At 37.3% G+C, this 22,613-nt stretch overlaps 3 protein-coding genes and 1 pseudogene across 10 annotated transcripts in view; 2 read left to right on the top strand and 2 right to left on the bottom strand.

Annotated features, from left to right (window-relative positions):
- The window catches only part of TRAPPC13 (trafficking protein particle complex subunit 13), a 70,987-nt gene extending 59,910 nt beyond the window's left edge, over positions 1–11,077 (bottom strand). For 6 of the 8 annotated variants that reach the window (XR_016392654.1, XM_089908914.1, XM_022596483.3 and 3 more), the window contains exon 1: positions 10,471–10,586. Coding sequence is in view for 7 of the 8 variants with exons in the window: in XM_089908914.1 (XP_089765040.1) it covers positions 10,471–10,516 (46 nt within the window). In the remaining variant the exon portion in view is untranslated. Of the gene's footprint in view, positions 1–8,232; positions 8,336–10,470; positions 10,587–10,822 lie in introns of those variants that run through there. The other 2 variants (XM_022596479.3, XM_030759687.2) reach the window with 2 other exon arrangements.
- On the bottom strand, positions 1,143–8,344 carry SHLD3 (shieldin complex subunit 3). Its single transcript, XM_030759688.2, has 2 exons — positions 8,233–8,344; positions 1,143–7,531 (listed from the first exon to the last, which is right to left on the bottom strand). Exon 2 carries the CDS (start codon positions 7,411–7,413, stop codon positions 6,661–6,663), a length of 753 nt encoding a protein of 250 aa, XP_030615548.1. The 5' UTR covers positions 7,414–7,531; positions 8,233–8,344; the 3' UTR covers positions 1,143–6,660.
- Positions 11,078–11,195: 118 nt separating the features above from the next.
- Positions 11,196–22,613, top strand: part of TRIM23 (tripartite motif containing 23) — a 38,279-nt gene continuing 26,861 nt past the window's right edge. Inside the window, exons 1-3 of the mRNA XM_022596433.2 lie at positions 11,196–11,341; positions 16,176–16,338; positions 21,906–22,027. Of these exons, the coding sequence (XP_022452141.1) occupies positions 11,261–11,341; positions 16,176–16,338; positions 21,906–22,027 (366 nt within the window). The 5' untranslated portion in view covers positions 11,196–11,260. The remainder of the gene's footprint in view (positions 11,342–16,175; positions 16,339–21,905; positions 22,028–22,613) is intronic.
- Positions 18,540–21,899, top strand: LOC149749563 (F-box only protein 27 pseudogene; annotated as a pseudogene).

Here is a 22,613-nt window from a genome sequence, read left to right as displayed (position 1 = left end):
GTGAATTGGGAAAGTAGAAAAAAAAAGAAAGAAAGAAAATATTAATATCATTTTATGCCAGTATCCGCAAGCTGAATGTATGGTATTCATCAATTTTATACTAGTATAAAATATAATCTAAATACTTCCTAAACAATATAATATTAAGTATTTCCTAAGATTATTACACAGCAATGATTTACTAATAAAAATGTTAGGATATAACAGAAAGAATTTTATATATGACAAAAAGAAAGAACAATTTTGCTTTTATTTACAACCTAATGAATTATAAAAATTAAATGCAAAGAAATATGGCTCATTATACAAAAAGTAGAAAATAAAATAATTTCAAAGCTTACGGTATATTACAAGAATAAGGCTTTAAAAAAATCTTGAATGACTTCACTGTAAACAATATCAACAAAATATTAACCAATGTTAGTCTGATAGGGACAAGAATTTAGATGCACCATTCTGAATATGAAACAATAATTTTATGCCAAAAGGATTTTTGTTAACTTTATTCCCTGGTTATAATCACAGGCCACTGAAGTTCAGTAAGTAGCCCTTTAAGTAATATTAATTCTTTGTAAAAATTATGAAAGTGCCAGTTAATGTGTAGGTTTATAGAATTCCAACCAAAACTAGCATTTGTTCTCGGAACATGACAGAATGTATCTAAAGTTTATCTAGAAAAACAAATAAGTAAAAATATGCTATAGAAATTAATAGGAAACAATGATAAAAAACTGGACATAACATGTAGTAAAACATTTAAGTCCATAATCAACTAATTGGCTTATTAATACAAGACCATACTGACATGTTAGATAATTTTAAAAAGTTATTAGGATGCAGCAAAAACAAACATTATAAGGTGCTAGGACAACTGGTTCACTATCTGGGAAAAATGAAATTTAGTTTATAAATTCATTTCAAATATCAAGCTGCATATGTATCAAATAGATGGACAAAAATTAAGCAAGAGAAAACTAAAAAAAGTGAAAATTAAACCTAGTCTAGCGGGGATAGGACATTCTAATTTAAAAATCTTTTTCAATTTTTTGTTAAGATTGACATTTGACTACATCAAAATAAAGACAAATCAGCTCAGTGCTTTGTGACCACCTAGAGGGGTGGGATAGGGAGGGTGGGAGGGAGGGAGACGCAAGAGGGGAGAGATATGGGAACATATGTATATGTATAACTGATTCACTTTGTTATAAAGCAGAAACTAACACACCATTGTAAAGCAATTATACTCCAATAAAGATGTTAAAAAAATAAGATTGACATTTGACCACATCAAAATAAAGACAAAAATATAGAAGTAAAAATCATACAAACTCATAAAACATTTCAGAAAATGAATCCCAGAAGACTGTTTCTTTATAGTCTATTAAGATGTTCATTCAACTCAAAACTCAAATCTTTAAAGGCTGTCGATTTAAATGGTCAGTGCACAATATGTGGTATTCGTTAATGTATGTAAAAATGTACCACCTAACTACTAATTAACTAGCTATATCAGTCATATCAAATTTAGTGCCTGGGTTTCCCTGGTGGTGCAGTGGTTGAGAGTCCGACTGCCGATGCAGGGGACACGGTTTGTGCCCCGGTCCGGGAAGATCCCACATGCTGCGGAGCGGCTGGGCCCGTGAGCCATGGCCGCTGAGCCTGCACGTCCAGAGCCTGTGCTCCGCAACGGGAGAGGCCACAACAGTGAGAGGCCCGCGTACCGCAAAAAAAAAAAAAAAAAAAAAAAAAAAATTTAGTGCCTTTCTCATTTTGATCTTAGCTTGAATGTCATCTTTCTCAGATGACAGGTCACCCTGTTTCTTTCATAGCACCTTGTATTTATCATGAATTATGTTTATTCACTTATAAGTTTATAGCACTCCTATCCAAACTCCTTGAAGTTTAGGCTCTTATGTATCATGTTAAGTTTTGTGGGCTCGGTGCTTGACACAGGTTCTGGCACATAGTATTAACGCCTCACCAAACTCTTCAAGTAAGTGGTATTTTTGAAGATGTAAAGTTTCAAGAACTGAGGCCATTAAACAACGTTATATTAAATAGATGGCCGCAGACTTCACTTTGCTCAAAAATAATTTTCCCTATTCTTAATTATAAGCCCAGGGTCATAAACCTGGAATGTCATGCTTTATTAGAAACATCCCACAGGTATTCCAAGTCCGACTATTTCAAACAGAACATTAACCAGCTACACATCAATGATGTGGGTGGGGGAGTGAATGGGGAAGTGTTTCAAACCTCTTTCACTCTTACTTTTAACCAGGAAAACATTAAAATTAAGTACAATCTGCAGGGGATAAAAAGGTGTTCTGAAAATGACACACAGGAAACAGTTTTTTTCACAATCTTTCAAGACTCTAAGCTCAATTTTAACACCAATTGGTGCTTTCTCTCTCTTTTTTTTTTTTTCATTTCAAGTGAGACCAAATCTTAATAAAGAGGAAATACACTCTCAAAGGAATCCTGAAACACTTTTTTTTTTTTTGCGGTACGCGGGCCTCTCACTGCTGTGGCCTCTCCCGGTGCGGAGCACAGGCTCCGGATGCGCAGGCTCAGCAGTCATGGCTCACGGGCCCAGCCCGCTCCGCGGCATGTGTGATATTCCCGGACTGGGGCACGGACCCGTGTCTCCTGCATCGGCAGGCGGACTCTCAACCACTGCGCCACCAGGGAAGCCCCTGAAACACTTTTTAAAAAGTGTTCTTCACAACACTGTAAATCAACTATATACCCCAATAAAAATTTTATACCTTAATAAAAATTTTTTTACAAAGTTATACTCAGTTAATAGTAAAAAGTAAACAAGTTAAAATAAACATAAATTTGGAGTGATCAAAACAAAAAGTGTCCTTAATTCACCTAAATGTGTATCCAGCTTATTTGCTTATTATATGCTCAAACTTCCATTATGTACAAAGGCCCTTTAGAGCTTAGCTTTTACTGATGCTATGGTTTTCTAGGGGATGAGACAGTAGAGAGTGGGTAAAGAACAACTCTCCATTAAAAATAAAAACATCCCAAGCTGGTATTTAAAGTACCAGTTTTCTTCCTATTTTCAAAAGAGGGTAAAAAATCAGCAAGAGGGGATAGCAGTTGGTTAAGAAATACTATCATCCTGTGGAGGCAAAGAAAATTACTATAAAGCACAATTTGCCATACTGCAGATTTTTAAACACAAACTGAGAAAGCCAAATTTGTAACATAAAACTATCTCATTCCTTTAAAGAAGATGTGGCACATATATACAATGGAATAGTATTCAGCCATAAAAAGAAACGAAATTGAGTTATTTGCAGTGAGGTGGATGGACCTAGAGTCTGTCATGCAGAGTGAAGTAAGTCAGAAAGAGAAAGACAAATACCATATGCTAACACATATATAGGGAATCTAAAAAAAAAATATGGAGACACAAGAGGGAGGAGATACGGGGATATATGTATATGTATAGCTGATTCATTTTGTTATAAAGCAGAAACTAACACACCATTGTAAAGCAATTATACTCCAATAAAGATGTTAAAAACAAACAAAAAACTATCTCTTTCCTTGAAGGATGATCCAAAGTATGTCCATAACAAGTATAGATTTAAACCTTAGTATTTCCTGTCTTATAATGAATTAATGAAACTCAAAAATTAAACACAATGTTAGAAAAGAGCAAACATCAACAAAAAACAGCGTTTTAAAAAAAACTGGCAGAGAAACTACAATAAAGCACTGGTTATTAAATGGTAATTATGTATCCAGTCTTGAAGTTAAAGCAGGTTCTTGGTCAAAAATTTAGGAGGCAAAAAAGAATATGTGATTTTTAGTCGAGTGACAAATATTCACTACACACAATGCAGTTAGTGCCATGTGTAGAAACACTCTCAGTGGAACTCACAAAATACAGACATTTGCTTTACTCATGAAATTCAGGTTTCATCTAAAATCTTATAAAAAAAACTTTTGAAAGTCTTCAGTAAATTAAAAAAAAGATAGGCCTGAGGTTATAAACTAATGAATTAGGTCAGTTCAACTTACATATACATTTTGCTTGGTCACAACATTAAAAAAAAATATGTCAAATCTTCTTCACTCTCACAGTCCTTACCACATTCTATAGTCTTACTTTTCTAGTTCCTGAAGGCATTCAAGTTTGTGAACCTTGGAATAATCTGGGGCATTTTGAGCAGATTAAATCAAAGGGAACCATTATGCAGGAGCTCATCTTAGAAATTTTCAAAAAATGGTCTTTAAATTATTTGCTAAGTTGGCAAATAATTTAGTTAAATTCATGTGATGCCCTTCACATCTTTTTTCTTAGAATTTGAGTTAACATTTATTTGAAAGTGGATAGCTCGTCAGGGAAAAATAAAATTATGGCACTGTTGCTACTTTCCTAGAGTAAATGCGTTGGCATTTTACCAAATGCCCTCAGATTCAACTTCCTGCATATGTCTTTGTTTCCCCAATTTATTCATGTCTGTGACTTAACAGTGGAACCCAGAAACACTGGTGAGCTCTACTATTAGCTAGTGCTAGAATCATCAGTCCTAAGGTTCTCAATAATTACTGCCTAAGCATTGTCTAGGTAGATGAGAAATGAATTGCTTCTTCCTTTAAGATCACGGCACTAGTTGCAGTAAAACTCAATCTTCATTTTCCCTGTTCTGATTCACCTTTTCATTGTTTCTCAGAGGGGTAGAAAGCAATTTATACAGAGTAAATTAGAGAAATTTAAATCTGCCACATATGAAGACAAAGAAGCTCTTTTTAATGTGTGATTCTTGAATTAAAAAACTGCTCATAAGAAGCCCATAAGAAAATATTCATAAGAATATTTTCAGTTCTGTGTATAATCATTTCAAAATAATAAAAATGTATCATAAAAGAAATGCTGTGGTCTATGTAAGTGACGCTGTTTTATGATTACCTAACTTTTAACCCTTGATTAGCAACCTAATGCTAAATAAGACCTGAACAAAAAAAAAACCAAATCCACCATTTATGATTGCCTAATAACATTAGCCAACTCTTATTTGCAAAGCTCGCTGGTAATAATGAATAACTTGTTGACTTTTCTCCAGCACTCTTGATTGAAAAGTAAGATGACTAATGAATGAAAGAAGAAGTAATTACTGATGAAGTTACCTTGGAAACTCCCTCTACACCTGGTGATTTTTCATTTAAAGACTTTTGGAAGCATTCATGCACATGATGATTATTTTCTACAGAGCAGTCTCATTTGAGACAGTAAGAAAGGTATTAAAAGTTAAAAGCAAAGCAGTGTTTGGATAGTGTGAAACCTAATTAGAAAAGATAACCTCTTTAGTTAAAAATTGGTAGACTCGGGCTTCCCTGGTGGTGCAGTGGTTGAGAGTCCGCCTGCCGATGCAGGGACATGGGTTCGTGCCCTGGTCTGGGAAGATCCCACATGCCATGGAGCGGCTGGGCCCGTGAGCCATGGCCACTGAGCCTGCGCGTCCAGAGCCTGTGCTCCGCAACAGGAGAGGCCACAACAGTGAGAGGCCTGCGTACCGCAAAAAAAAAAAAAAAAAAAAAAAATTGGTAGACTCCTTATGTTTTAAGGAACCTCAGCCAGCTCAGGCTATGAGAAACCCCCCAAAGGGCACATTTACCATGTAGTATTGAGCCCCTACCACGCCAGGCACTGTGCCACAAGGCAAATGTGTTTCTGCCTTCCTAATGAGTACAGTCTTACAGGTTTTTTTTCAGGGATGTAGTTTAACTACTTAAGAATAGTGACTCTATGTTAGCTCTGTGAGGGCAGGATCCATGTTTGTCTCCTTCCCTACTTTAGTACCTAGCTCATGGTACGCATTCAAATTTGTTAAATAAATATACTTTTTAATAAAACTTTTATTATATAATCACTTTGAATATTTTTATAAAATGATGTGTAAACCTACTTCACAACATTTTGCTATGGGAAACCCATGACTCCAAGAACCAGAGCATTAGTAATCAGCAATAACAGTCATTAAGATTGAATTATCTGTATTAAATAAAGAATAACTTGATCTCTTACCCATATTTGATACTTTACTTCAAAAGAGCTTATTGCCTTAAAGATATATTATGGTCTTAGACAAATTATACATTTTATACTTTTGTTTCAGAACAACACATCAACTATTGTCTATTACATATCTTTGGAAATATCAGCAGAATCTGCGCTGGTCTCTCAACTTGAATACCACATTCGTGGCACTTGAATACCATCCCCAACAGAACTGGTATTAGTTTTATTTTTAAAAAAATCATTACACTTTAGGTGAGTAAAGAAAAAATACTGTAAAATTAGATTTTGGGGATTTACCAAAATCCAAACTAGTCACTGTAATTCATAGGAATATCTAATTCAACCATTGGAAAAGTAACAGAACAAAAGGAATAGAACATTTTACCTTTAAATTCAGTAAAAATAATAATTTATCACAATTCATTTAAAAGAAGGCTGCTCAAAGTAGAACGCAGAAAGTTCCTGACTTAAGTGACAAGCCTAGGAATTCACCTGATATTTATTTCTGGGATACAAACTGTACATATATTACCACACAATTAAAAATTTATTCATCTGTTTCAGTTCCTACTCAGTTCATTCAGAATATTTTTCTTCTTGACAATTAGTGGAATTCATTACATACTAAAAATAAGACCATATTTATGCACAAATAAGTTAATCTTCCCAGTAAGAGCTAATCTTCCTTTAAGAAGACTTCCCACATATTCACAGTACATAACATCACAGAACACCCATATCTGGCCTAAATGTCTCTGAATTGTAGCATTACAAGATGGAAGTTCATTGCACCTGATAATTCGATTGAGTTTTTCCCAAATGTCTTCCAGAGTTTGGTTGTTACAAATAGTGTGCTCTATTGTCCATCTTGCTCTATAAAATGAGTGCAAATTTAGTGCCTTTAAACTATCTTGCAATTTTTCAGACAAAGGAAAAATATTTTCAGTACAATTACTGCTGGGAAGTGAAACACTCCAAGACCTCTTCTTGTGCCGTTTTCCTTTTTCTGATTGTTTATCCAGACTTCCAGAATTAGTCTGTTCATTCAGTGTGTGTGATCGGATTAAGTGCTTTTTTTTCAAATTAGGTTGAAACTCCAGTAGATCTACTGTGCAATCATAACTCTGCAACTTAATATCATGTTCTGAAATGGTTAAGTACTGTCTTACATCTTGAGTTGCCTCTTCAGAAATCACAGGTGGTAATCTTTTAGGTTTGAGTGGAAGTCTGGACCCATCATGAGGAAACCAAGGAATAAATCTTGATAGTGGACGTGTAGGAAAGTCTTGAATTGCTTTCTCTGCAATTTTTGGCAGTTGTGTGGTTTCACTCTCATATGGTCGATAATGTAATATTACTTCTGTAGTCATTCTGCAGTAATCCAGTTACTCTTAAAGAAGGAATATTTCTTAGCTGAGCTCCTCAGAGCTGGAATGCAATTTATAATTACAAGACTCTCTCTCTTTCCAAATCAGAGGGAAACAGGACCTAAAGTGGAAGTATTGCAAAGAATAAGATATGGTAGGGATAGCCTATATACAGATAGGCAGGGAAAAAAGAAAAAAACAAACCAATTCCAATATGATATTTTACCAAAGTGCTATTGGTAAATGTGAATGTAATCCACAAAACTGGAAATCCTTTCTCTTACCAAAATAAGGAATCTGGATTAGATGCCCTATCATATCCTTTCAGCCTAAAACTGCTAGTAGTCAACATGTTTAACTGAAGAGATATAATGGATTTGGAAGTATTGATATTAATATGTTAGGTAATAATAATCTTAAGACTATAGCAGAAACAAAAAGTAAATTAGTGATTTTTAAAATACTTGATTCATATGAAGATAATGAACAAAAATGTAATAATACTAAAAAATTTGAGACGTGAATTGAGGACAATGAAAATCATTGTAATTTTTAATCTTTTTGAAGAAAATGGATCATTTTATACTTTAAAATTACATGAATTCTACCAAACAAATATATAGACAGAATACTTAATGATTTTATTTCATTCTCAGTAGTAAATACTGAAAACGGTTTAACTTTGCATTTTAACCATGCTAGAAACTGGTTTCCTGACAAAGTCTCATTTGTATAAATGAGGCACTTAAGCAGTGTCAAAACCTTAGTAGCATGGCTTCTGAATTCCAATTTGAAGGATGAACAAGAAGACTAGAGCCTTACTTTTTTTCCTCTTAGAACACAGACGTCTTCAAGTTGCCCCAAATTAAGTCATCAATAATAAGTTCCAGCATACAGTACACAGGCTCAAGAATGGAGCCTACCAGGATCTGCAAGTTAGGTTTCCTAATCGGGCCCAAAGTTGCCTGAGCCATAATGCAGGTTCTTTCAAATCCTAGCTACCAGAGAAAAAAACAAGAGGTCAAATCCCTTCTTCCAAAAATCATTAGAGAACTACTTGACGGGGGTTCTCCCATTGCCAGGATGACTGTGAGTGGGGTCTCCTTGGCATGATGTCACAATACTCATTTAACCACTGACTCTGAAAGTCAAAAGAAGTAACCAATCTCATAATAATTCTTTTCCTTACTGTTAATGTCCACTGACTGACAGATTTGGCAACTCAAATTCATAAATGACTGTGATCCTTAACATCCATAATTTTAATATGGATCTAAATATAGATAGCATATTCTTTCAAGAATTAATAATGTTTTTATTTTTTCTTCCCTTTTCCTTACATTTTCACATTTTAAGACATGCCACTGAGAATTCTTTCATTGTTGTCTGAATTCACTCAGTGTTGTATTCCAGGGACACTGATGTTGTGAGAGCTCCTTAATACTTTACATACATATGAAAGTAAACTTATATGACAAGACAAATTGATATATTTGGCATCCAACATAGGTAAAATTAAAACTTGTGGAAACTCTTGGATAACTAGAACAGTGGGGAAGAATGGGGCCTAAAAGCTTTAAGAAAGCTGAAACTAACACTGAATTTCAAAGCACTTGTCCTTTTAGGTTGCTAAAATACTCTTCTCCAGGAACCTTCTGCTTTGGAAAATAGAAGATACCTGGGAAAGACTACTGTAGCAGCCTAAAAGGACTATGGCAGTTAGCCTGCACATCACTGGAATTTAACTGTATTTAATAGCTTCCAATTTGTATAAAATGATACCTAGCAGCTAACAGAACTGCTCTAAATTTCCATCAAACTACTAATGGAATGATATCTGAAAATGCTCTTTCCTTCATTAGGAGGCAACATGGAGTCTTGGAAAGATGAAGGCCTTGTGTTGAAATATTACCTCAATCACTTACTAGCTGTGCGATCTTGAAAAAGTTTAACTTCTGAGAGTTAAGTAATATATATTTCACATACTACATATGAGTCTGAGATAAAGAACATGACAATTTCTCTTCTTTCTTCAAGAATAAGCCATTTCAGTCCAGGCTAAGCTCACAGGTCCTATTGCTATTACATTAGTTAATATTTTAGTTTCTTAGTTCTACAGTCAGAGACAGTTCTGATAACCCCAACTATCAGTATATGATTTTATGCTTCAAATGAAACTGGTGAGCTTCTGGAAGGTTTGATGCTTACAACATAACTAAGGGGATAAGGGTCCCTCAAAATGGATCCCACAAGGAAGGTTAAGTGCTATTCACTTGAGTTCACATGTCTATTGAGCATCTTTTCAGCTCAGTCCAAGAAGATATTGGTAACCACTGAGTAGGGCATCCAAGAAATAAGTGCATTTGTGGTAGCAGAAAACCGACGAAATAAAGCTGAAAGCGTTTCAAATAAAAGGTTTCACAAAACAACAGGAATTCCAGAAAAAGAATGCCCTGCTCATTTCCCCTAAATAATGATCCAATTAAATCATCAGACTTACTCAAAACTGTTTGCTGTGTATGCAAACCGACATGAATTTCCCCCTATACACAATACTTTGACGTAAACAGTGAGTTTTAACATACCTAAATTATATGTTGTAGTACTATGTACTTCTAAAACCTTGGCACAATACTAGACTAATTTCACAGATGAAGCTGAAGCCTGGTAACTTTGTCATTGCCATATGAAGAGACAAGAGACAGAAGGAAAAACCACTTTATATACCCGCTGTTAATCATCTCGGTTCACAAGGCTCTCCCCGGGTAGGGTGGGGACATCAGCATCTGCGGCTAAAATCTGAGCAGCATGTAACAGAGTAAGTAATTTACCAGGTATCTATTCCATTCTAACGGGGGCTCTCAAACCTGAAAAGCAAAGAGGAGAAATAGTTTTCTTTCGCTCGGCGCCAAGGAACCAAGCAGGAGGGCGAGCATTGACAGTGTTTAAGAAGGACGAGGCCTATATCCCAGAGGCCAGGTCTATGTGTAAAAGGCTTCGAGAACTAGTGAGAGAAAGGGAGAAAACAGATTAAAGGGAGTCGGGTTCGCAAAAGTTTACCTTTCAGGGCCAGCAGGTGCTCCTGTTTGGCGGGATTCACTTCCATTTTGACCGGTACTTTGGACCCACTGCCTACGGGGGCTGAAAAGGGTCAATCAGCTCGGAAGACAGAAAAGCGCACGTTCGGGAAGACAGGGCGTCAAACACACTCCCAAGTTTCTCTCTGCCGGTGGTGCCTTAAATTCTCTTCTTACCAAGTCCTTTAGGAACCCAACGGCTTTTTTACCAAAGCCATCTCTTGCCTCTTAGAGACCTATACATAAAATACTTCTCTATTTTCCAGTCACAATCACACACCGCGACTTCAAGAAACCACTCCTCGGTGACAATTCACGGCCTCCCAAATACCTACATTGCAGTAAATGATAGAGATGTGGCATGCTGGGACTTGTAGTTCAAAAGCCGCAGGGCATGCAGGGACATGTAGTCCCCTCTCGCCCCGTCCGTTTTGCAGTTGGGGAGAAGAGGTCGTTCCTGGAGCGGGAATTTCACCCCAAAACTTTACTTTTGTTTTATCCCTTCTTTTTCTCTTAATTTTACTCCTCCCATCTATTTCAGACTCCTCAATAATAACAATTAAAAAAATAACAAAGTGCCCACGCACAGGCCTGCGAACCCAAACACCTAGCGGCTGGCGGGAGGATGCTCGAAGAGACCGTCCCAGCAGCTCCCCGCGTGGTACTGCGCCTGTGCCCCAGCGTCGAGCGCCGAGGCTTCTGGGTAGGTGGCTCTACCCCGCCCATCAAGTGAAGGCCTTGAGGGCTGCTTTTGCGGCGCTGCTCCTTCTAGGATGGCTGCCCTGGTTGTAAACAAGCCTGGAGCGGGACTAGACAGTGGTCGTCAGGGCAGCCGGGGGACGGCCGTGGTGAAGGTGAGGGACCTTGCGTGCTCTGTTCTCCACCATCGGCCTCCCTTCTGTTTATCCCGGAGATCTGGCGGCAGCACCGCGGCCCTGGCATTTTTTGGGCGGGATGCGCGGCCTCTGGCCCATCTCGGCTTTACAAGCCTATCCCTCACCTCCGGACCTTTATCCCAGCAGGCCTGAGGTTACCTGGTCTTCGGGTCACGCTAGTCCTCTGCTTGGAGTCGCCAACGGGGACGTTTGTGAAAAGGAGCTAATGGGCCTCGGAGAGTGACCTGGGCTGGTCTTTCCCCAGGCCCTCTGTTTTTAGTTAAGCCCAACAGGCATTAATTAGCTTATTTTTAGGAAATTGAGCCGTTATTATCGCCAGGTACAAAGTTAGGTATTTTAGCTCGTTAATATCTGTTGAGGAGGTAAGTGTTGATTACATTTTACAGGTGAGGAGACTCAGGTTTCAGTTAACACTGTGTAGCAGAACCAGAGTTGACTGGCCGTAAAGTATGCTTTTCACTATCGCACTACTTCTGTAATCAGACCTCTATTATTGGTTGACCCGCCTCCTCTTTTGGGAGTACGGTCTGTCAACACTTTTGAGAAGTCTCCAACAGCCCCATTAACGCTGGGGGATATGAATTACCGTGTGCTTGAAGTTTGAAATTCTAACATGTGTAAATGCTGTAAAGTGGGTTTACTAAAAATTCAGATGAAGTATGTAGAATTCACTTTTCCATAGGTAGATAGATCTGAAAGGGAGAACTGATCTTAAAGGTTTGTAGAATAACCTTCAGCATCATCTGTAATCTGAGATATTGGCAATTCTTATTCCTGGCTACATACTAGAATCACTGAGGACTTAAAAAAGAAAAAGAAACTACTTAATCCCACATTTCTGAGTGAGTTGACATCAGTATTTTTTTGCAGTCCCAGAGTGATTTTAATGTGCATCTAGGATTCAGAACCACTGGACCAGATATCTTAAGTTCTTTTAAGATCTTGAGTAATAGACACCTATGGTTTTTCACCTAATGTTGGTTTTATGTGACAACAAATGATACATTTCTGCTTACAAGTGTATTATCAATTAGTATTGGTGGTGGTTGATTTATCTGACCTTTATATATTAATGAAGTTATTCTGAAGGTACATAGCATATCTGAGATGCAGAAGAGCCCTCTTATTATTCAGCTTGTTGTATGGTTGAGATTTTATTTATTGAATTGTGCTTTTTCTATGTAGAGAATACCTGAAGGTTATTTTGTGAATTAACTTCAATTAAAAAGTAATTGGAATGGATATTATTGCTGTATCTACTTTTGTTACCCTGTTTGCCTTAAAATCTGAAAAATATACCAAAGCCTGATGTAACTCCAGTTTATTATAGCACAGAGTTTGATAAATTAGAGGCTCATTTTGTTAATCTTCATTTTTATGTGTAAATTGTGACTGAGATGTGCAGTAGGATAGTCCTTTTTGGCAAGATCCTCATGCTGTCATTTGTAAGAAATACAGTGGCATAAATTTAAAAAAATCTCACAGATGAAAGCAAGACGTGTTCGTTGGAAGGTAAAAGTTGAAGTATATAATGGTAATATATATATATATATATATATATATGTAAAATGGCTTCTTGCTTAATGAACAAGTAGATGATGACAGGGTTTTTATCGTTAGGAAAAAAAGACCAAAATTGGTCTATACATTCACAAAAGACTAGTGAGCTTTCTTAGTCCTTTGAAAATATGGCCTGGTGTATTAAAATTTGATTTACACGTAATAAGTTTGAAGCCCTCTTTGGCATATTGTGAAGTTTGTAAAATAAAGAGCTTTTTTCCTATCTAGGACTTAATTTCTTATGCTGTTAGCCACAATTCCTATTCATAAATACTGAAGAAAAATTTTCTTACTCTTATTTGCTGAGTTGATGCAAAATAGTCCAATAACTGTTTTTGGAATTATGTTTGGTTTACTAATCAGTGGGATTTTACTGGTGCTCTTTGGAAAACACCTATGGTCTCAACATGAGTAAGTTCTCTTATCTTGTGTAATGATGGGGTTAGAGATGAATGAAAATAGTAAAATTTTAATTTGGTTCTTTGGAGTTTATTGTCATATAAGTTTAATATGTTGTCACTATAGTGAGGACATTTATTTAAAATGTTGCATTTATAATATCTAATTCTGTTGTGAATATCTTTTCTGTATTTAGTTGAATTTGTTATTTAAGTGAGGATTTTTTTTCTTTTGTTCTTTTTTTTAAAAGTGAGGATATTTAAGTGAAACTTTTTTCCTGCCTTTTTAAAAAATACAGGATAATTTGAAGTGTGTGTATTGTGTGTGTGTGTGTATGTGTGTATATATATATATGATTTATGTGTAGCTGTTCCCCAGCTGTTTCCCTTCCTCAAAGAGAACTACAATTCCAAAGTAATGTTTCCTGTGTATCTTGCCAGAAAGATAGTATGCTTGTAAAACAATATATATGAAAATATATGCTCTCTTTATTTCCTCTCCTTTATGCAAAAGTTAAATATTCTATGTCATTTTTCACTTTGCTTTGCTGGTATGAAATCATTCTGTGTTTGTACATAAAAAATTTCCTAACTTTTCCTCATCAGATTGCACAGTTTTGCAGTATATGAATGTGCCATAATTTATTTTCCATATATATTTACTTTGTTTCTAATCTTTTGCTAATGCAAAAGGTGCTCTAAGGAATAGCATATAGATCTTTTCACACATGTGATATTTGTAGGATAAACTCCTGGAGGTAGAATTACTAAGCTATTCAAACTTTTGATAGGTATTGCCAAATTGCCTTCCATAGAGGCTATATCAGTCAATAAACGTTTCACAGCAACCAGCAATTTATTCTCCCACATTTCCACTAGCACAGAGTGTTATCAACTTTTAAAAATCTAATCTGAAAAAAAGTATATTGGGATAGCTTCAACTGACTTCAAAATGTTTTGGGTGAGATTGGACACCTTTTCATATAATTAACAAGCTGTTTTCTTTTTCTGTTCTGTGAACTATGTGTTACACTTCAGCTTCTTTTGAACCGTACTGAGATGTGAGCCAGTTATGAATTATCAGTTTATTTACAGTGAAAGGTGTTTACATTTCAAGCACTGACTCCAGTTTAATTGCGGAGTTAAGATTAAAATTTTAATGGATTAAGTCTGACTTCCACTCTGGGTTTTCTGTTTTTTTACCTTGTATTATGTATTTGTTGGGGGATGGTGGTTGGCTGTTTTAAAAATTTTATTTTGTTGGACTTCATTAATATAAGCACATAGGAGCTTGATATTTGGAATACCCTGTTCCTGAGGGCTTTTTCGTCTAACAGGGAAAGACAGGCTGGAATGCCAATAAAAGTATTAAAGTGTTTTGGGTGTTAAGATTGACACTTATCCATGGTACATGGGGGCCCAAAGGATAGTGTGTTCATTTACGAATTTGTTGGTTTATTAATGTAAAAAAAGAATCCACTAGGAAAATGTCTATTTAGCTGTTTCTTTAGCATTAGCATAAAGAAAGAGGCAAAAGCAGTTTGTTATGTGCTGTGAACTACAAATTGTTCAATATAGTTTGAGAATAGAGTTTGGAAGGGAAGAGAAGCAATAGGACAGGGGCCAGATTGTAGTAGGTCGTGGATGGTGGGCACTGAGTTTGGGGTACAATCAAACAGTTCAGTGTGGGTATTTTTATTTTTAATTATTATTTTATTTATTTATCTATTTATCTATTTATCTATTTATTTATTTATTTTGCGGTACGTGGGCCTCTCACTGTTGTGGCCTCTCCCGTTACGGAGCACAGGCTCCGGATGCGCAGGCTCAGCAGCCATGGCTCACGGGCCTAGCCGCTCCATGGCATGTGGGATCTTCCCGGACCGGGGCACGAACCGTGTCCGCTGCATTGGCAGGCGGACTCTCAACCACTGTGCCACCAGGGAAGCCCCAGTGTGGGTATTTTTTAAAAATTAATTAAATTGTTAAACACTTCAGGTATATTAAGAAATAAAAGTACCTTCATTGATATAAATATAGTTTGTTGACTAATTATAAAACAAACTGATGGACCGGGGAAATCAGAATATGCCGATTCTTGTCACCTTTCTTTTTTTTTAGTTGAAGTATAGTTGATTTTTTTTTTAATTGAAGTATAGTTGATTTGTCACCTTTCTTTTGACTGACTACGTGGCCTTGAGCAAGTCATGTACTTGTAATTGGAACTAGATAAACAAAATATTTTCTGTTTTCTAACCCAGGGGCATATTTATTAATCGAGGACAAGGAATTGAAATTTAAGTCTAATTGCATTCTTTACATTGTATGATGTAAATGAATAGTATAAGACACTTGAAAATTACTTATAGTCTTTTCTTAACAAGTTCTTTATCATTTACAAGGTAAGTTGTCATCCTAGCACATATTTCAAATTATTTTTGTCCAAATTAATGATGATTTTTTGAGGGTTAGGTAATTGCAGAGAAATTGTTTAAGAACCCAACTTTGGTAGAGTTATGTATGGTTACGGATTCTGATGTAATAAATCATGTCATAATTTTCAAAAGCTAAAGATGTTAGTTTACAACGTTATCTTGATCCCTAACACTTACCCTTTCAAGGAGATTTCACTATGATATAATTGTGGTAAGATCTGTCAGATGAAAGAATAAAAGGTGATTTAAGATTTTATACCTAGACAGTTTTTTTCATGGAGGAATAAAGTAATTTAACAAGATTGATTCATTAAATTAGATCAGGTTTTTCTTTTTAGCCTAAAATATTTATGCTTTTAAAGTCATTTAAAGAGCACATGTGTCCTTTCCAAATATTAGGTGCTGGAGTGTGGAGTTTGTGAAGATGTCTTTTCTTTGCAAGGAGACAAAGTTCCTCGCCTTCTGCTTTGTGGCCACACAGTCTGTCATGACTGTCTCACTCGGCTGCCTCTTCACGGAAGAGCAATCCGTTGCCCTTTTGATCGACAAGTAACAGACCTAGGTAGGAAAAAATATATATAAAATTGTTTACATAATACAAATATCATAGAAAACAATTTTTTTCTCCTTGGTTTTAAAAATCATAAAATTCTGGGAATTCCCTGGCGGTCCAGTGGTTAGGACTCTGGGCTTCTACTGCAGGGGCCACGGGTTTGATCCCTAGTTGGGGAGCATGCTGTGGTGCAGCCAAAAAAAAAAAAAGAAAAATTATAAAATTCCAAGGAGGTTTCAGTTTCTATTAAAGCCAGTAGTCTTGAAGCTATAAACTAGCCCACTCTTAGGTACTAATTTTATTTCATCTTCTGAAATTTTTAAATTCAGTACTTATAGGTCAGTAGTTTTAAGACACCTGAGAAAAACATACTAACCTTTTTCATTTGCCTGCAAAACAGCATTTATCTTAGACATGAATAGGCCAATAATGAAAATACAGGTAAGTAGTTTGAGTTTCAGCATGTTGTTATTTACTGATATCTGAGGCAGAAGTGTTTGCAGCTAGTGATAACTACTAACTACTCCTTGTTTTCTGTTAAAATGAATTTAAAGGTCTGGTGGATTTTTTTCAGTTTCCTGCGTACTTTTATTTATTTTATTTATTTCTCTCTTTAATAAATTTATTTATTTATTTTTGGCTACGTTGGGTCTTCGTTGCTGTGCGTGGACTTTCTCTAGTTGAGGTGAGCAGGGGGCTGCTCTTCCTTGTGCATGGGCTTCTCGTTGTGGAGCACAGGTTCTAAGCACATGGGCTTCAGCAGTTGGGGCACGCGGGCTCGGTAGTTCTGTCTCGTGGGCTGTGAAGCACAGGCTCAGTAGTTGTAGCGCATGGGCTTAGTTGCTCCATGGCATGTGGGATCTTCCTGGACCAGGGAACAAACCCATGTTCCCTGCATTGGCGGGCGGATTCTTAACCACTGCACCACCAGGGAAGTCCCCCTACATACTTTTAAAACTTCACTTCATATTTTTCAAAATGAATTAATTACTGTGGGATACCAGATTTGGAAATAACATTTATTAACATTTGAAAAGTTAATTTACAACCATGAATTCTGTGTTTATTCTTTTTAATGATCGAATTTCTCCAAAAATAATAGTTTAACGTTGTCCATTTTTTTCAGGTCAGTGGCACTAATTGTTTTAAGACTGTTTTAATGTATTCATACTATATGTCAAGTGGAACACATTTAAACTAATGTAACCACCAAAAAAAGGAAGCAAGAGTACCCAGATTTTTAGACTGAAAAGCTTTAAAATGCTAAGAAGCACGGTTGTAAAATATTTTCTTGTAAGGAAAGAATGGGTTTCTTAAGGTTTTGGTAGTCCTTGATTTAAGTAATTAGTATGCCCATTTGCCAGAAAACTAATATAGGAAAGTGTTAGCATTAACTTACTGTTAGCCAAGAAATAATAAAGTGGAGGGGGGAGATGTCTACTTTGACATTCTTTTATTTGGCCTTTTATTCTGTAATTTATATATATCATACCATCTTCTTTATATAAAACTATATAGAAGTAGTAATATTTTGCAAACAGAGGACGGACCCTTCCACCATTTTGAAGGGTACTATCTTCTCTACGTAAATACCACATCATCCTCACTGTGTTATCATCCTCACTGTGATAAACTAGGAATTTATGACAGGTAATGGTTAGTCGTATCCTAGGTTGAAATCAAACATGATTGCTATCATATCAACATTAGAAAAAACAAGCAAACCAACAACTCTGCCTCGGATATAGGTTGTAATTATTATAGGTAATTACTATAGCTTGTAGGTTAGATTTTTGCCGTGATTCCAGCCTATGGGATATGTGTTAATGACCCTTGATATAGTTTGCTGTCATTGTTTTTTAATCTATTTTTAAATGTATTATAGAAATAATGTATATATACATTGCAGAAAATTTGAAAAATCTATTAAAAAGTATAAAGAAAAAAAACCATATTTTGCTTCTAAAGAAGCAAATTACTGGGTTTTTTTTCCATTATGGTTTATTACAGGATATTGAATATAGTTCCCTGTGCTGTATAGTAGCACCTTGTTTATCCATTCTATATATAATAGTTTGCATCTGCTAATGCCAAACTCCCAGTCTCCCACCCCCCACACCCTAATCCCCCAAACTATTGTTAATATGACAGAATCAGAATTAGAATTCTTCTCTAGTTCAAGAATAGTATCAGAGTCAGAGAGAGGATGGGGCCGGGGCGGGGGTGGGTGCAGGCAGGGGTCTGGGGCTGGGTATTAGGAAGGGAGGGGCGGGGGAATAAAAAGGGCGGAGGTGGAGAAGGGAGCACGTGAGGCAAGGTGATGGCCCACCAGGGAGGAGCAATGGCTGAGATGCCCACAGTGGCAGCCGGGCCTGGCGAGGAGACCACGCACGTGCACCTCAGCCTCCAGGGGCCTGCCCGCCAGGGTCTCCGCTCCGGACCCCGAACCCGAGGAGGTGCCGGGTCTGGGCCAACTGCCCATGGAGCTGCTCGAGATGGTGCTGAGCCACGTGCCCCCACACGTGCTGTTCGGGCACTGCCGCCGGGTGTGCCAGTGCTGGTGTGACCTGGTGGACTGCCAGGACCTGAGGCTGAGCATCCTGGCCCAAGACTGTGCCGCCCTGTCACCTGTCCTCCACACCTACCTGCCCTCTGCCGACGACCTCAGGCCCTGCATCCTGGGCTGCTTCTGCGAGTGAAGACCGATAGGACGCAACCTCCTCCGGAACCCCAAGGGCCTAGAAGGCTTCCGGGACTGGATGATGCAGAGCAGTGGAGACGGCTGGGGAGAGGAGGAAAACTTGGAGGTCAGGCCTGGGGCCACTTCCCAGGACTCCTTCCTGTCTGCCTACAAGGTGGTGTCACAAGAAGGAAATGTTGGACCTGGAGGAGGAGGGTCTGTGGCCAGAGCTCCTGTATAGTGGAAAGATTGAGATTTGTGTCTCTGCCGGGTGGACAGACCAACAAGGCACGGCCTGTGTATATGAGCTAACTGTCCAACTTCTAGATGCCAACCAGACCATGCTGCATAATTTCTCTCCTATGCCTGTTTCCATCCGGCAGGGTAGAAACAGTGTCCGCTTTGAGGTCAACCATGTGTTCTTCAGCTTCAAGATTGGTGTCCGCTTTGTGTCTGTTGAACACTGGGTTTGGGACTTGGGGTTCTGGCCTGAACAAAATGGAATCTATCTGCCCAATGCCAGTGTGATTCCACGGGTACATCTGTTCAAATGAAGGACTGTCCTTGTAAAACAACCTGACCGTACTTTCCAGGACCTGGGACCATTAGCTGGGCCATCTCATTAATCAGGCGCTTATAGCTCCTGGCATCCTCGGATCTGCTGGGGCCCATCGAAGGTCCTACTGGGCCTTGTCTTTAGAATCTGGAAGCTACTAGAAGAATGTTCTTCCATCAAATTTACAGCTGCCGCTGCTGTAAGGCAGCCCCTGGTCTATTCAGTGGAAACCCACAGTGAGCACAGGGAAATGCTGGATTGGGAGAGGCCCTCACCCTCCCCTTACACCAGGCCCTTGAAACCACCTTTTGTGGTTTCAAGACTGGGACCAGGATTCAGAGCTCATTGCTCACCCTGTGAACAATGAAGTAGTCCCCTGAGCCCAACCCTACCCTGAATTGTATGGTGTATAAAATCATTTTGTTGTTTTGAAATTCTTTTCAAACATGGAGAGAATAAATATATTTTATTTATAAAATATCTGCCAATCATAGGTAATAAAGGTATTATTTTGTCAAAAAAAAAAAGAATAGTATCAGTAGTTGTTTGTCATGGTTATTAATACTGGTCAGCATTACTTATGGTTCTTCTCTTCCGTTCTCATGGTAAAATTATACTTCCCTGCCCTCTTATGATTAGGTAGGAAGAGCTGTGTGATTTCCCTTTAACCAGTGAAATTATGAGTAGAAGTGAAGTGTTAACTTCCAAGTAGAAGCTGTTAAGAATGGATTTATGATGGTTTGCAGTAAATCCCTCTCCCTGCTGTAGTGAGGTGGTCCAGGGGGTTGGAACCTCAGTGACCTGTGCCCCCTGATCGTGGACAGTAGGGAACAGAGCCTCTCTTGTCTTCACCAACCCTTGAGATGCTGCGTGAGCAAAAAGCAAATCTTTGTTGCTTTAAGCCATTGAGATTTTAGAGTTATTTTGACAGTTACAGGAGTATTTAGTGATATACTAGGCAGTAGATAGATACTGCCTAGATACTGCTAGGAGTTTACGTGTATGTGTTTACTGTATAATGACAGTATTTGGATATCGTCAAGGTAATACTTTTAAATAAAGGACTCAGTATACTTCTTAATCTTTTATAAATAAAGTGGATAGAACTCAGCTTGAGGTAGAATATGTGTGAAAAATTAAAACAGTTGAGGAAGCCCTGTGGGGTGGCAAGGCTGAGGCCCTTCCCTTCTCTTCCCTTCCCTTCATCTTCCTTTTTTTCTTCCCTCCCTTCCTCCCTTAGAAAAGAGGGGCCAAGAGGAAGGGGAGCCATGTAGCCAATGACCCCATCATCCTTTTATTTATTTGCTTTTTCAGTGAATATGTATTAGGTGGCAGCTTTGTGTCAGATGGTATTTGTTGTATAGAAGCTCATCATAACAGACATATTCCTTCTAATTGCTGAAGGATCTGGCTCTTATTTATAGGCTTAGGAAGAGTTTGTGTGTGTGTTTGCACATGTGCATGTGTGTATGCACATGCCCATATTGTGTAGGCACACACGCGTGCACATATGAATGCTCACCTGGCCTTTTATGGTCAGTTCTGGGGAAAAGAAGCGTTGGTCCTTATTCAAATGTGCCTAGATTCTTATCTACCTAAAAGGGACTATTGTCATGCCTTAGTGTGACGCTCTGTGTATTTGTGTGAGAAAGAGTTTATATGTTCACTGACTGCTATTAGGTTCTAGGTTAGATGAGGGGTGGGGAAAATATTATCTTTAGCTGTTCTAGTTTCAGTTTACTTAGAGACGGACTTATTTTTGGTTAAGTGTATCTTTCATACAGTGGTTTTCAAACATGAGTCATAGCTTATTTGTGGTCATAAAATCAATTTAATTGGTTGTGAATAGGATTTTTAAAAAAGAAATAAACAAAAACCATCAGAGTGTGTCGCAAACTGTGAGGGTGAATATTGGTGTGTTAATCTTTTGTTTCAGGGGTGTGTGTGTGTGTGTGTGTGTGTGTGTGTGTGTGTGTGTTATCCTGGGTTGCAATGTGAAATGTATTTCTTACTGTAGGTTGCTGTTAAAAATATTTAAAGCACTTGTTTTAGTATATGTAGTAAAAGTCGGTGACAAAATAGGATTTATAAAGTTAAATTATAGACAAATAATAGAACTTTATAATATGTTTCTACTTAGAATGCTAAGGAGTTCTGTATTTTAAAGAGAATATTAAGACAACTGTTATAGCATTAACAGAAAATGGAGAAATTTTGAATTTTTAAAATTTAGATATTATTAATGATTGAACTATGAGACATAGAAATTACTATTGAGATTTGAGGTAAAATAAATAATATTCCATTTTGTTAGATTTAGTTTTTATTTTTATATTCTAGGAGATTCAGGTGTCTGGGGATTGAAAAAAAATTTTGCTTTATTGGAGCTTTTGGAACGACTACAGAATGGACATATTGGTCAGTATGGAGCTGCAGAAGAAGCCATTGGGATATCTGGAGAGGTACTGATTGAACTTGTTGAAATTTTTGTTATCAGCATGAATTTTTTCTTTTAGTTTAAAATATTTGCTATTAGATGCACAATATTACCTTACTTACCCCAGCAGGTAGGAGTCCAGAAACACAACTTTTCATTACATTATAGTTCTGAAGGCAACAAAATCCCCAACCAAACAAAAGTAAAACTGAAATTTGAATTCTCTGAAAATGCTGTACCCAAAGTATGTTTAGTGTATAAACTTGTTTCCTTATCATCATTAATTCTATCTAAGGGTAAAGTGAAAAAGTAAGAAGATTATGGATGAATAAGAAGGATGTGTAAGCTACATTAAAGCAGAGGATGCAAAAGTGAATCATTCAACAGTAAAGCACAGAGGGAGAAAGAGGAACTCCATGAAAGGTGCCTTTTAATGTAGAGGCAGAATGCCTTAAAGATAGCAGTGGCTCCTGAGGGAATTACTATTAAATATCTTCATGAAAAGTTAAATTGTGCATAGATGTACTCTCTTTATCCAGACAGGTAAGTATCCAGTAAATATTAGAAGACCATTAACACAAATTAAAGTACTTTTTTTTTTTTTTTTTCTG

The sequence above is a fragment of the Delphinapterus leucas genome, chromosome 3, assembly GCF_059928025.1.
Source record: "Delphinapterus leucas isolate spDelLeu-1000000601 "Yukka" chromosome 3, BTC_Dleu_Yukka2, whole genome shotgun sequence".
Taxonomy (NCBI): Eukaryota; Metazoa; Chordata; class Mammalia; order Artiodactyla; family Monodontidae; genus Delphinapterus; species Delphinapterus leucas.
The sequence above is the reverse complement of the archived record's forward strand: the minus strand, read 5'-3'. Positions and strand labels throughout refer to the sequence as shown.